The sequence below is a fragment of the Alosa sapidissima genome, chromosome 3 (genome assembly GCF_018492685.1).
Source record: "Alosa sapidissima isolate fAloSap1 chromosome 3, fAloSap1.pri, whole genome shotgun sequence".
In the NCBI taxonomy this organism is placed as follows: domain Eukaryota; kingdom Metazoa; phylum Chordata; class Actinopteri; order Clupeiformes; family Clupeidae; genus Alosa; species Alosa sapidissima.
Genome location: NC_055959.1, coordinates 14,839,433 through 14,854,432, shown reverse-complemented (window position 1 = coordinate 14,854,432; position 15,000 = coordinate 14,839,433). Strand labels below are relative to the sequence as shown.

The window sequence follows — 15,000 nt, the reverse complement described above, 5'->3', positions numbered from 1 at the left end:
GGAGAGGAGAGGAGAGAGAAGGGGGAGAGGGGGGGGAGGAGAGGAGAGGAGAAGAGAAGAGAGAGGGGAGCCGAGGGGGGAGAGGGGAGGGAGAGGAGAGAGGAGAGGAGAGAGTGGAGGAGAGGGACGGGAAAAGGAAAGTAGAGGGTGAGGAAAGGAAAGAAGATGAGCAGAGAAAGACAGAATTCAGATGGAGCGCCTGTGGCAGGACAAAAGTCAGAACCAAAGAGCAAAAGAAAGGAGTGTTAAGATGGAAGACATGAAGATCAGACCAAAATAAACGAGCAGAGAGAGAAACAAAAGCATGGAGAGAGGCCCACACAGATGTCTGGGAAAGAGAGGCAGAAAGAGAAGAAGAGTGACAAAAATGGGTGCACTGTTGATTGAGGAAGGGAGAGAAGGCGTGAGAGGAGAGTCACTGAGAGGAGAGATGTGAGGAGATGGAAGAGGAGAAGATGGAAGGGACATCTGGGGGAGGCAGAGACCTTGAGACCAGACGCTGTGGAATGAGAGCCAAAGAGATGCTGAAAGCATTAGAACCTGCATGGCCGTCAGAACAGACAGCAAACCCACAGAGCCAGATGGAGGGAGTGGGAGAGACCGTTGGAAAAGAGGGCGAGCGGCAGAGGAGGAGAGTGATGCACTACATATGTCACATCGACAAGAAGGGAGAGGAGGAGAGTGATGCACTACATATGTCACATCGACAAGAAGGGAGAGGAGGAGAGGAGAGGAGAGGACAAACAAGGAGGTGGAGAGGAGAGGAGAGGAGAGGAGATGAGATGAGATGAGAGGAGATGAGAGGAAATGAGAAAGAGGAGAGGAGAGGAGAGGAGGTGAGGTGAGGTGAGGTGAGGTGAGGTGAGGTGAGGTGAGGTGAGGTGAGAAGAGAGGACAAACAAGGAGAAGGAATGGAGAGGAGAGAGGAGAGGAGAGGAAAAAGAGGAGAGGAGAGAACAAAAGAGGACGAGAGGAAATGAGAAGAGGTAAAGAGAATAAGAAATTAGACAAGGGGTCTGTACGAAACGGGAAAAAAAATGTTGCCTTTTAAGATATCTAACAGGGGAGCGAGGCATCGAGGCATGTCCGAATCAAATATTTCTGTGAAATGCTGCCTTCTAAGATACCTTTGTTTTGACGAATTTTGAAGGCAGCATTGATGTATCCCTCATGCTTCCTTCAACGTCAAAAATTCTATTTAATTGTGAGCAACTATTGCTGCAGTCAAACGTTACGTTATTCTTCTTTCTGGTATCCTGACAACTGTGTTGCTATCTTGCTACTGTAGGCTGTCCGAAACAAAGTTCGTAGCCGTTACCTTGATGCCTGCTACGGCAAGTGACTCAGTAGAGAGCTGAAGACAGCGAGACAGCACACAGCTGCCTTCTGTTTCGTACAGAGCCAAGATGAGACCAGTACATAAAGACCATGATTCACTATATATACAATATCAATAACACAAGGAAAACGCACAAACGGCCCAGCAAGCTAGAGAGAGGGAGGAAGGGATGGAAAGAGAGAGAAGGAGAAGGAGAGAAGGAGAAGGAGAGAAGGAGAGAATGAGAGGAGAGAAAGTGACTGGGAAGGCTCTAATTATGAGATGCAGCAACATGAAGGCGACCACACAAAGAGCCAAATATGCAACAGCGGCACTCCACTAAGGACTGGACTATATCTGTCCCTCGTCTGGAAATAGGCTACATCCATACACACACACACACACACACACACACACACACACACCAACATGCACAAACACACACACACACACACACACACACACACACACACACACACACACACACACACACACACACACACACACACAGTCGCTACTTTCTACCTATACAAAGTCAAAGTCAAAAGTCAAAGTCTGCTTTATTGTCAATTTCTTCACATGTCAAGACATACAAAGAGATCGAAATTACGTTTCCTACTATCCCACGGTGGAGACAAGACATATTTTACCAATTAGGTCCACAGACAAACATAACATTCAAGTAAACAATATAAAAAGTAAAAATAAGAAGGCACACACAATGAAGAAAATAAGAGCAGCAAAATTTGAGTTGAAATTGTGCAATTGTGCATACAGTAGACAGTCAATATAATAGTGCAAAAGTCAGGCCAATAAATGGCTGAGGTAGTTCTGTTTGACCTAAGTATGCAAGTGGCATAGTGGTGCAAGTTATGTAAGAGCAGCAGAAGTGTGTTCAGAAGTGTTTTCAGGACAACAGGACAACAACAAGTTGCAAAGTGTGCAAGTGTACAAGTGGAGTAGTGCAAGGCAGCCATTGTGGGTCCAAAGGCTACATCCACTGTCATGTCACTGACATACTGTCAGAGATGTGGGTCTATAATTGATAGCGATGCAGCAGCTGTGTTTCGGATGCTCCTGTGCTCCTGTCACTGACCCCAGATCAGTGGTGTGTCTGAGTGCAGCCCAAATCAGCCTCCATACAGCTAGGACAGCTGGGGAAAGGCTCCACTCAAGCCACATATGAGTGGATAACAGCAGATGCTTCTCCGCTATGTTCTGTTTATCTAAAAAGTATCTTGTTCTGTTTCTAAAAGAGTTGGAAAAGCTGTGTGTGTGTGTGTATGTGTGTATGTGTGTGTGTGTGTGTGTGTGTGTGTGTGTATGTGTGTGTGTGCACTCTTAAAACGAATGTGTTGTCCCTATTTGGACTCAGAGAAGTGTTGAAAAACAACGTAAGTTGTGTTGATTTCAACACATATTGTGTAACAAATAAAAAAAGGAAACAACACAAACCATGTTGTCCCTATCTGGACACAAAGGTGTGCTTAAAAACAACACAAATTGTGTCGTTTTCAACATGTTTTAAGAGTGTGTGTGTGTGTGTGAGTGTGAGTGTGTGTGCACATGTGTCTGTGTGTCTGGGTGTGTCTGCTTGTCTGTCTGTGTGTGCACGTTGCTGACAGATCTAGCATGCTAATATGACATGGTGGTGTGTGTGTGACGAACATTGGAGTGCTAATGAGAGAGGCTGTCTCTATGTGTTTACCAAATACCAAAGCCACTGAACTTTAGCTGGCAGAGCGACACACAGACACACATAAAGACACACACTACATACACAACACACACACACACACAGATGCGCGGATAAACACACACACACACACACATCTTGCTCCTAAAAAAAACATAAACATACCTACATAAACACCCATGCACTATCCTAGACACACACACACAAAAAAGCAAAGTACAAGGACACACACACACACACACACACACACACACAATCACAGGATCAAAAGAGTAAATATACTATACTATACTATACAAACACACACACACACACACACACACACACACACTCACACTCACACTCACACACAGACACACTTGGCCACACTTTAGTGCGCTCAGCATCAAGCCCACTCCACAGGGCCCTAGCCGTTAATGCGCTGTCATGTTCATCACCCGTTAACAAGCACCGTAACGATCTGCTTCAGCCCACTCACAAGAACACAGACAGAGAGAGGGATGGAGGGAGCCGGGGGACGAAGAAAGAGAGAAAGAGAGTAAGAGACGGAGCCCCCAACCACTGATGGAGGAAGAGAATCTCTCTTTCTCTCTCTCTCTCCCTCTCTCTCTCTTTAACCCCCTCTATTTATCTGTCCCTCTCTCTATCTCTCTCTCTTTCTCCCTCTCTCCCAGTCCCTCTCTCTGTCTCTCTGTGCTGTGCCAGAGTGGATGTGGATTAGTGTAATCCATGGGAGCTGCTGGCCATAGCCACTCTAAGATAATATCACTCTCGGCCCCCTCAACCAGACATCCAATCACATTTCTCAACCACCTGTCTGCCCCCCCCCTCTCTCTCTCTCTCTTCATCTGCCCATCTCTACTGTCTCTCCTCTTTCTCTGCATCATGCAGTCTATTCCTCTACCCATCTGTCTCTGCATCACTCTCTTCCTTTATCTGTCCATCCATCATTGCGTCACTCATTCTCTCGTCCACTGTCTGTCTCCCTGTGCAACAGTTGGTTCTGGTATCCTGTCGGCCCATCTATGTAAGTGGACACAAATACAAACACACACACAAACAACACACACACATATAACCCCTTTCTCAGCACACACACACATGTGTGCCACTTACCTTTCACTCGAGATGAGGGTCTCCTCATATAGTGTGTGTGTGTGTGTGTGTGTGTGTGTGTGTGTGTGTGTGTGTGTGTGTGTCAGTAGGACAACATCCCTTATTATATAGTTCTTGGTCCTAATGCTACCTCTAGCACCTGCATAATGTCTCCATGTGTGTGTTTGTGTGTGTGTGAATATACTGTATGTCTGACCTTGCGCACGTAGCTGACGGCGTCCTCCTCGGTGTACACCTCAGCACTGACCCCGCCTCTGCGTCGGCGGGCCTTGACCACGGGGTTGGGTGGTGGGGGGGACACCTCATCGTCATGAGAGTCTGACTGCGAGTTGGATTTCTGGCGAGCCAGGATCTGCTTACACTCCTCCTGCTCACACACACACACACACACACACACACACACACACACACACATATACATTTAAGGCATGTTTTATAATGTATGTACTTAAACACTTACTGTGGTCTATTCTATGTTTTGAGGTGACATGTAATGCAATATATTTCAAAAATTCAACACAAATTTCAGAGACAGAAAGAGGAATTCAGACAGTAAAAGTCCACCTGTGTTTCACAAAGATATCCCACACCAAACATACGGGATCGATCAGAACGCTCAATATTTCACACAAAGCATGCTCATGGTAAAAAAAAAGCTCAGATGGGGTGTACTGTCTGCAATGATCTAGCATTATGGATGTATAAGTGTGTGTGTGTGTGTGTGTGTGTGTGTGTGTGTGTGTGTGTGTATGTGTGTGTTTCTGCTCTGAGGTGAAAGACTAATAGATGTGCACGTGCCTCTTGGCTGGTAAACACACACAAAGCCGTTGGTGGGCGCACCGATCTGGATCTTTCTGCTGACACCACACTGCTGAATAATTCACCCAAACCTCTATTAACCATACAACAGCAATGTGTGTGTGTTTGTTTGTTTGTTTGTGTGTATATTATGTGTATGTTGTGTGTTATTGTGCTTGTATGTGTATATGTGCATGTATACAGTATGTGCATATGTGTCTATGCATGTATGTGTGCGTGTGTGTGTCTAGGCATATATGTTTATTTCACTGAAGACAGGCAGGGAGAGAAAAAAGGGAGAGAAAGAGAGGGAGGAAGTTAGAAGAGAAATATCATTGCAGTCTGGTCAATGGCTCTCTCCTGGAGCCTGCACTGGTCAATGGCTCTCTCCTGGAGCCTGCATTGGTCAATGGCTCTCTCCTGGAGCCTGCATTGGTCAATGGCTCTCTCCTGGAGCCTGCATTGGTCAATGGCTCTCTCCTGGAGCCTGCATTGCTATTCCTCTAAGAGAACCTTTCCAACACAATGCTGCTGACGGCAGATTTTACAATCCAGCATAGTGCTGTGTAAGGATATCAGTCTCTCTCTCTCTCTACATCTCTCTCTCTCACTCACTCTCTCTCTCTCTCTCTCTCTCTCTCACACACACACATACACACACATATAAAACAGAGAGGGATGCTGCCTCTATCAAACTCCATATAATCATCACACAGGGGGTGTGGGAGGTGCACACTGTCAGACCACCTCTTCTAATCTATATTGCTTTGCATTTCTACAGATACACACACACACACACACACACACACACACACACACAGAAACAAACACAGACACACACACACACACACACACACAGAGATGCAGAATTGCGCATGCACAGAGACATACACATTACGCAGAGTCATCCGCCCAGGGACAGAAGCCAGCAAGAGAGAAAGATCTCTCTTTCTCGCTCTCTCAAACACACACACATACAGTACACACACACACACGGCAGGGGAGAAAAGGCAGCATTCTTCACATCAGTGTAACAGGAGAGGGGGAACACATGCTTATTATGTCAACACAAGGCAAAGAAGTGACCAGCTTACCAGCTTAATGGTGCACATACAGAGATGCACACACACACACACACACACACACACACACACACACACACAAAGATCATCACTGCCTGCAGCCTCCCACGCACACACACACACACACACACACACACACACACACACACACACACACACACACACACACAGTGTAGGCAGGCAGCCCGAGCTGAACTTGTTTGTTACACACACTCACACACACACACACTGCCAGACCGCGCAGCTGCTGTTTCCCTTTCTCCGAGAAAAACACCTCACCTTAATCTTTTCTAATGAGTCATCTTAGGAGCGAACGCTCGCACAGACTAACCAAAACACACACACAGACTAATTTCAATTGTACGAACCAAACAAAACAAAACGCTTTACACAGCCGCTTCCCAATCCACAATAACAAACCCAAACAACAACAACAACAACAACAACAACAACAACAACCTCTACCCACCCCACCACACCACCCAGAAAACCCCACACGCACCTCGGTCATGCTGGTGTCGTAGGCGCCGTAGGCCGTCCAGCTGGAGTCGGCGGGTGCGGCCACATGTGTGTTGGTGTGTGTGTGCGTGCAGTCATGGCGAGGGCCCGGTCCGGAGGCCTCAGCGTCCCCGAGAGGCCTGGGCCCCTCGCCACCGCCACTCATGCCCGGCCTGGGCACAGGGGCCGGCACCCCCCTCCTAACGCCAGCACCATCACGTTACCACCCACGCCCACCCCCCCCCACCGCACGCCCACACACACACACACACACACACACACACACACACAGACCTGTCTGTCTGTCCGTTAGGCCACGCGGTCCCCGGACGCCGACATGGACAGTGTGCAACAGACGCGAGAAAGAGTTTGTATGCGTGTATGTGTGCGCGCGCGCGCGTGTTTGTGTGCATGGAAGAGAGACGAGAGAGCGTGGGATGCAACCGAGCAGTGAGTGAGTGAGTGTGCGTCCGCTGGATGTGAAAAGCTTAGAGAACAAGCGAGTGAGCAACAGAGAGAGAGAGAGAGAGAGAGAGAGAGAGAGAGAGAGAGAGAGAGAGACAGAGACAGAGACAGAGAGAGAGAGAGAGAGAGAGAGAGAGAGAGACAGAGAGAGAGAAGAGCGGATTGCCAGTACTCAGGCGGATCAGAAAAAAAAATCACAATGATTACAGCAGGAACCAGGCTCTCCCTTCCTGCCCTGCGCCACTTTCTCTCCCCTTTCTGTCTCTCCCGCCCTTGCTTGCTCACTCTGCCTCATTCCCTCCCTCCCTCTCTCAATCTGCTTGCGCACACACTCTCACTATCGGTCTCTTTCGTTTCCTTCGTCACCATGACAACAGGGCATCTCACTCTTCTGCACTAGGGGTGCAGGAAGTAGAAACGAACATTAACCCAAAAATATGCTATGTGCAAAACAAACTCACCCCACACGGAAACACTCACACAGACACACACTTACATAACATTCATGAGTAATGCATAATGTCAGTGTACAACACAGGTACCACACAAGGGCTTGGACACCCCTCACAATAGCAATGTGATACACCTACCGCAAGTGATTCTCACACACACACACACACACATACAGTACACACACATACACACATACACACAGAGACACAGAGACACAGAGACACACACACACACACACACACACACACACACAGTTTAAATCACTTGTCCTTCTGTTTCCTTGTTTCTATTAGATTGCTTCATTGAGATATGACATCCTCTCTGACCTCCTGACCTACAGATGCACGCATGCTCCCAGAGGGCCACAGTGGAAAGTCTGAGCCACAGTCAATGTTCAAGACAAACCCCTCCCCTGGGACTACCAGGCAGCCATCACTTCATAAACACACACACACACGTGCGCGCACACACGCCCACGCACGCACACAAGCACTCTCTCACCCGCTCTCCCTCTCTCACACACACACACCCCCAAGTGAGACTGAGAGTGGAGGAGAGAGGGTGGAGAAGAGAGGATAGAGAGAGAGAGAGACACTTTGAGTTTTAAAACCCATTTATTGAACCATTGCATGGATCAAAACCACCTTAAAACACTACAGTACAGCCCCGCCCCCCCCCCCCAGTCCCCATGGCATCACCACATAAATGCCAAGGTCCAATCAATAATGGAGACCAAACCCTTGTCAGTACACCATTTCTATGAGAAATGAGCCACATTGTCTGAAACTTTAAAGAAAGCATATTCAACCCTAACCCTTGACTCCACCAAAGAGAGACAGAGAGAGAGGAGGAGAGGGGTGAGGGAGTTGACTGGGGGTGGGAAAAGTGTACCTGTGTCTGTCTCTTGCACACCCCTCCACAGAGTTACAGTAGGTGGGTGGGGTACAGTAGGTGACACTTTTATTCAGATTAGAATCGGAGTAATGGCTCAATCAAAATAACAAATAAACATAGAAACACCTTAACAGAAATAAAACTGCCTAAATCTGATTAGAATTTTAATCGGAATGAAAGTTCTTATTCCGATCATTTCGCCCGCTGTATCTACTCAAGTAAAAGCAAAGCAGCAACAACTATTCCGATAAAAGATTCTAGAGCACATGAGAGTACCTGACCGAAAATACCCATGTAACAGATGGCACACATTTTTTATTCGGAATAGCTTCATCAAAAAAACTGTCCATGTAAACCCAACTACTGTCACTCAACCAAATGACAGGCAATCAGTTAATGTCTCCTCAATGGATTATGGCCATGAACTATTCTATTCTATTCATGTTTATAACAAAATACCACATTCCGGTTTAAATCTGTCTTACTGTTGCTTTTTGTAAGCTTTATTTGTTGATTTATTAACCAATGAACCTCCCTAAGCAGCCAATCAGATGAGATTTTCCACACCTGGTCCCTCTGGCCAAACCTAAAGCTGCTGTTGCCTTACATTGTCATGGCAACCACAGGGGACGTAGAAGCATCCCTCCAGAGAGTCTCTTCACGACATCAGCCAACAGAACATTCCACTTCACACGGACGGATGTCATGGAAACCAGCCGCATCCAGCACAAGGCAAACACAATTGCTGATTAACAGGTCTCTCTCTGTGTGTGTGTGTGTATATGTATATAATATTTACTCTAGTTGGGGTGAAGAGGTATAACATATTTAATAGTGTGGGATTATACTGTGCAGGCCCAAGCGTAAGCCCAAGTAATTAAGAATGAGAGAATGCACCTCAGTATGTGTCTCTGTGCACATGTGATTGACAGTGAATGAGGATGTGTTGACACAACCATGTAGTTTAACTGAGGGCTCATCTCCAACTTCAGACAACACACAGAGTGAGACCTCAAAGACAGCTGTCAGACTACCCGCGTGCAGAACAATCACTGATGCACTCCGAGAGCCTGTCTAACAGACTACAATTGCACTGATGGCAATGCTGTTATTAGTCACAATGTCACGGCGTCGCTGTCACTCTGATACAGAGCTCAACGGTAATCAGTGGTGAAGGACAGCCTGAGAGCATGAGCAGATGCTGTGGTGAAACTTTATGGCTGCCAGTTAGCAAGGAAATCTGCCATTAGCTTCCACCCAGTCATGCTTTATGTAGTGCAATAAAATGTATCTTAAATCATCTTATTCTACTAAGGGAGTGTTTTCATATCACATATCTTGTTTAGAAGAGTCCTGTTTTCTGTGACCCTCACCGTGCAGATAATATTTGATTAGAGTGACTAAAACTGGAAGCCTAAAGAGGCCATCCAGACCTCAACAACACACACAATACATTTCAAACACAATACTAGCCTACATGGACACTTGGCATACTGGCAGTCACACCTTGCACTACTCTTTTAAATAGTTCCATTCACCCTATGTATTATATCTTCTTTTTGTTTATAGTTTATTCTTATGTGAGTGTGTCTTTATTAATAGTTATTAATAGTTGGTAATCACTTAGGACACCCTTGCACAGGTGGAGATGAGCCATGATATCATTTCACTGTGTGTTTTAAATCTGATCTCTATGTCTGTGACAAATAAAACATATAGAATCTTTCATTTCTCTCTGCAAAAATGAGAGATCACGAGAGAGACGCAACATCATATAGTATTTATATTCATCTGCAGCCGGTTGCACCAGTGAAGTGTAAGTTTGATCGTAAGTTTAGGTGTAAGGTGTAAGACCACTAACACATTACAGATATCACACACGTGCCATGTGTATGTGTGTGTGTGTGTGTGTGTGCAGATGTCCTATGTCATGTATGTGTGGACACACGCCTCAGGACACAACAGCTGACAGGTTCAAAAGACAATAAATCACAAGGCTTCACTCACAGCAAACACACACACACTCACACACACACACACATGGGCAAAAGACCACACACCACTGTGAGTTTGAAACTTGAGGCCAAAACACATCACCTTCAAGAAGAACACAGTCTAGTCACAGCAACATATATTATACTTCCCCAACCCACACCCCACAGTCATGTCAACCAGCCATGATTAAAATGGTGCATAAAACACCTTTCCCACACCATTTGGGATCGGTTTCTCCTAACGTCAGACCTAATCACCACAACTCCAGTGAAAGGTCATTGATTATTGGCTACTGATTGCTTGTTTCTACTCCTCAAAAACACATTGATTAGCTTGAATTGGCTGGAACTGTACATCTGCCTCAGTCTGAACCACTTTGGCTTCAGTGGCCCATTCACAGACCCAGGTTGATGTATGAACTGCAGAGTGTTTTTGAGCAGATACACATACTAGAAAATAGGAACAATATTTATGTTATTTATAAATGCATAATGCAAAATAATATAATATGAAAATAAATTCCATAGAAGGAGGGTTATCCGATTCTGGATTTGTTCTGAACTACCCTGGAAATCCAGAGTTCTCACGTTACTTTTACCCCAACATTCCGGGGAACCAGCTAAACTGATGAAGACAGCGCTGCAACGTTGGAGGACGGTACACATTGGTTGTAGTGTTATCCGATTGCGTCGAAGTCCGAAATCATTCAGAGTAAACATGGTCTAGTGTTATCCAATTGCGTGCAGTGAGATTTTTAAATGCATGCTTGTTGCTGCCCCTCGAGTTGGGCCATTACATTGTTCTTGGCCAGACCCTTAATCTTTCTAGATTATCAGGGTCTGTTTTGTCCAGGCTAGTTCTGAACTTGGCTTCACTCAAAAATGCACTTGGGTTTTGTTGATTGAGTTTACTCTCAGCACTGCGCTATAGGTTTGCCCCACCTCTGTCTCCTGGTTGACATTTCAGGCCTTGCGCCTGTCTCTAATTGCCTGAAGGAACTGAGATTTTAACACTTGCAGGTCAGTCTTCTGATTCCTCCCTTCCAAGGAGATACATCAGCAACAGATTGTCATTATGTAGGTAAGTATGAATGAACCTATATAGACTACATAAACAACTGCTACACTGTAGCTATTTTTTATCAAAACAACAGATTAAAAAAAATCAGCCAACGGAGCTAACACAAGCACAACTAATTAATTTGACTTTCATATACTACTATTAATTTCTAAGGTTACCAGCTAGTTAGCTCATTTTATATACGAGTGGGCGGGATGGGCTGAAATGGCCATTAAACATATTTGCTTAGAAAAGGGTTCCCCAAGTACTCAATGCACCCCCCTCTCCTGTCTCCCTTTTTCTCTCCTGTCTCTCCTCCCTCTCTCCTGTCTCTCCTCCCTGTCCTGTCTCTCCTCCCTCTCTCCTGTCTCTCCTCCCTGTCCTGTCTCTCCTCCCTCTCTCCTGTCTCTCCTCCCTGTCCTGTCTCTCCTCCCTCTCTCCTGTCTCTCCTCCCTCTCCTGTCTCTCCTGTCTCTCCTCCCTTTCCTGTCTCTCCTCCCTCTCTCCTGTCTCTCCTCCCTGTCCTGTCTCTCCTCCCTCTCTCCTGTCTCTCCTCCCTCTCCTGTCTCTCCTGTCTCTCCTCCCTTTCCTGTCTCTCCTCCCTCTCTCCTGTCTCTCCTCCCTGTCCTGTCTCTCCTCCCTGTCCTGTCTCTCCTCCCTCTCTCCTGTCTCTCCTCCCTCTCTCCTGTCTCTCCTCCCTCTCTCCTGTCTCTCCTCCCTCTCTCCTGTCTCTCCTCCCTCTCCTGTCTCTCCTCCCTCTCCTGTATCTCCTCCCCAGTGGCGGAACAAGTCAGAGCCGGGCCGGGGGCAGGGTACATGTCCGGGCCCTTTATTAAATCATCATAACATAATTTTACAACATAGGCTACACATGCCCGCAACAGCGGGTCTTACAAGCGTCAGCGCCACGGAGAGCAACAATTCTAATTTCTAATTTAACTTCCCCTCGGTTTCTCTATAAATCTTACAAAATGTAGCCTACTATTACTGAGCAAATATCCCTTACTTTCAAAGCCCAATATTGACAGATAATCTGATTTCCCACATGATGAGTTTAAGCAAGGCCCGTCCCACCTCAAGCTCCGTCCCTGCTCCTCCCTCCTGTCTCTCCTCCTGCTCCTGTCTCCCCTTCTCTCTCCTCCCTCTCCTGTGTTCTCTCTGTCCTTCTTGCCCTGCAGACTTGCCACTGTGAATGACTGAACTCCATGCATGACAGGATGCAAAGACAAAATGGCACAAGACCACCATGGTGCAGTGTGTGTGTGTGTGTGTGTGTGTGTGTGTGTGTGTGTGTGTGTGTGTGTGTGTGTGTGTGTGTGTGTGTGTGTGCGTATGCGTGTTGTGCCTTGTGTAACTCTCGGGTCAGTGGGTTAATACACACACACACACACACATACATGCACAGAGACACACCCTTCTTTACTATGTCACATGCTATGGGTGAGTGGAGTTGCTCAGGTAAAAGCATCACCCCAGGAAAGACACACACACACACACACACACACACACACACACACACACACACACACACACACACACACACACACACACACACACACACACACCCCATGACAATCCTTTAGACAAATGTCTTTAGGTTGAGGTGTACACCAACAAACCATGAAACATGAGCATGACACTTTCAAGTACTACAAATGAACAATAATGTTAAACCCTCCTCACACACACACACACACACACACACACACACACACACACGTAGAGGAAGGGGAAATGAGGGGCCACTTAACTAAAAGCTCTCTCTCTCTCTCTCTCACTCTCTGTGTGTGCTGGAGGTCTCAGTGAATGAGTTGCAGGGTTAATCTAGCTTTTAAGTGCATTCCACTGAGCTAGCTCACAAACATCACACACACACACATCTAACAAATGGAGTCCTCAGGGCATTGTATACACAATGCAATGTGTGTGTGTGTGTGTGTGTGTGTGTGTGTGTAACTGAATCAGCAGCTAAAAGACACAAAGGGATGGACCTGACACCAGGACGTGTCTGGGAAACACTGAGTAAAAGTGTGTGTGTGTGTGTGTGTGTAGGGGAGGGGGGAGGGGTCTCTGTGTGTTGGATGCCCTTTAAACTTGCATTTGAGTGACAAGAAGACATTAACAATATTGAGACTATGGTCATTCAGCTGTATTACCTAGACAGACACACACACACACACACACACACACACACACACATTTATGTCAATGGCAGTTGAATGAGAATACGCTTCTCATTACAGAATAGAACATAATACGCTTCAGTTCGGCTTTGATTCAGCAGCTCTGGAACGATTAAGTCGTGTTCAATTCGTAAGCACTTCAAATGTTTTTTCAATAAAGAATTGCTTCGTCTTTCCAGTATATTCCAGAACACTGTCCCAATTGTAATATAAACACCAATATAAGCTATTCAAAATATACTAAAGCTTGTTACTGATTGCTGATTAGAATGAATGTTCAGCAGGCCCTTTGATTTTATGTCTACAATAGGTCCTTCCTATTCACTACTCTCAGCTATTAGCAATGCATTGATTTGCCATTAAAGGAAAATATGCAACTGTAAAGACAATAGATCTTTGGTTTTACCGTGTGACTGTCAGAGAGGGAGAGGGAGAGGGAGAGGGAGAGAGAGAGAGAGAGAGAGAGAGAGAGAGAGAGAGAGAGAGAGAGAGAGAGGGAGAGGGAGAGAAAACCTCATATCCCTGGGCAACCTTTCTGAGGACTCACACGCATCTACATGATCTATGCAGGTTTAAGGACATCAAACACACACACTCACAGACAAACAGACAGACAGACAGACACACACACACACACACACACACACACAGACACACACACACACACACACACACACACTAAGTGTCGTATATAGCTGGTGTCACTTGTAAGGCCCAAAATATACCATGCTTCAAAGGGCCCTTCACCTTTTATCACTCAGGAGGAGTCTATTTTACCCATGCATACATGCACTGGCTGTTTGTCCTAATTATATATTATCTCAATGTTATTAACTTTTTACCATTTTTGTGTCAATGTAATACCCCATTCCTTATAGTAAATAAATCATTATTTCATTATATTGTGTTTTATTTTATTTAAGAGAAAAAGAGAGGTGGGCGATTGGGAGGCCTGTACCATATAAAACTATATATATATATAACAGCAAAACGGTTTCCATTTTATTCCTCACTTTACCAGTAATGTTCATCATATCTCTAAAAGAAAAGTGTGTGTGTGTGCGTGTCGAACTGAGGCCTTTTCTAGAATGTGATCACAGACTGTGTGAGGAGAAGAAGGAAGACAGGTTAAAAAGGTGTACCTGTAAAGTAACAGTAGGATGTCCACCTGCAGATCTCTCTGGATCTTGGCCAAGCTTACATAACACACACACACACACACACACACACACACACACACACACACACACACACACACACACACAACAAATCTCATCCCCTCCTCTTTCACTCTCAAGCCTGGTTACCCAACACCGTAGGGACAGACCTCAGAGATGGAGGTGAATATTAAGGACAGCTGAGTCTGAGTGTGTGTGTGTGTGTGTGTGTGTGTGTGTGTGTGTGTGTGTGTGTGTGTGTGTGTGTGTGTGTGTGTGTGTGTGCA

At 45.9% G+C, this 15,000-nt stretch overlaps 1 protein-coding gene across 2 annotated transcripts in view; it reads right to left on the bottom strand.

Annotated features, from left to right (window-relative positions):
* The window catches only part of prkar1b (protein kinase, cAMP-dependent, regulatory, type I, beta), a 73,460-nt gene that overhangs the window by 53,467 nt on the left and 4,993 nt on the right, over window positions 1-15,000 (bottom strand). The window contains exons 1-2 of one of the 2 annotated variants that reach the window (XM_042085771.1): window positions 6,513-6,732; window positions 4,327-4,497 (exon numbers count right to left, since the gene is read on the bottom strand). In XM_042085771.1, coding sequence (XP_041941705.1) covers window positions 4,327-4,497; window positions 6,513-6,674 — 333 coding nt within the window. In that variant the 5' untranslated portion in view covers window positions 6,675-6,732. Of the gene's footprint in view, window positions 1-4,326; window positions 4,498-6,512; window positions 6,733-15,000 lie in introns of those variants that run through there. The other variant, XM_042085770.1, reaches the window with a different exon arrangement.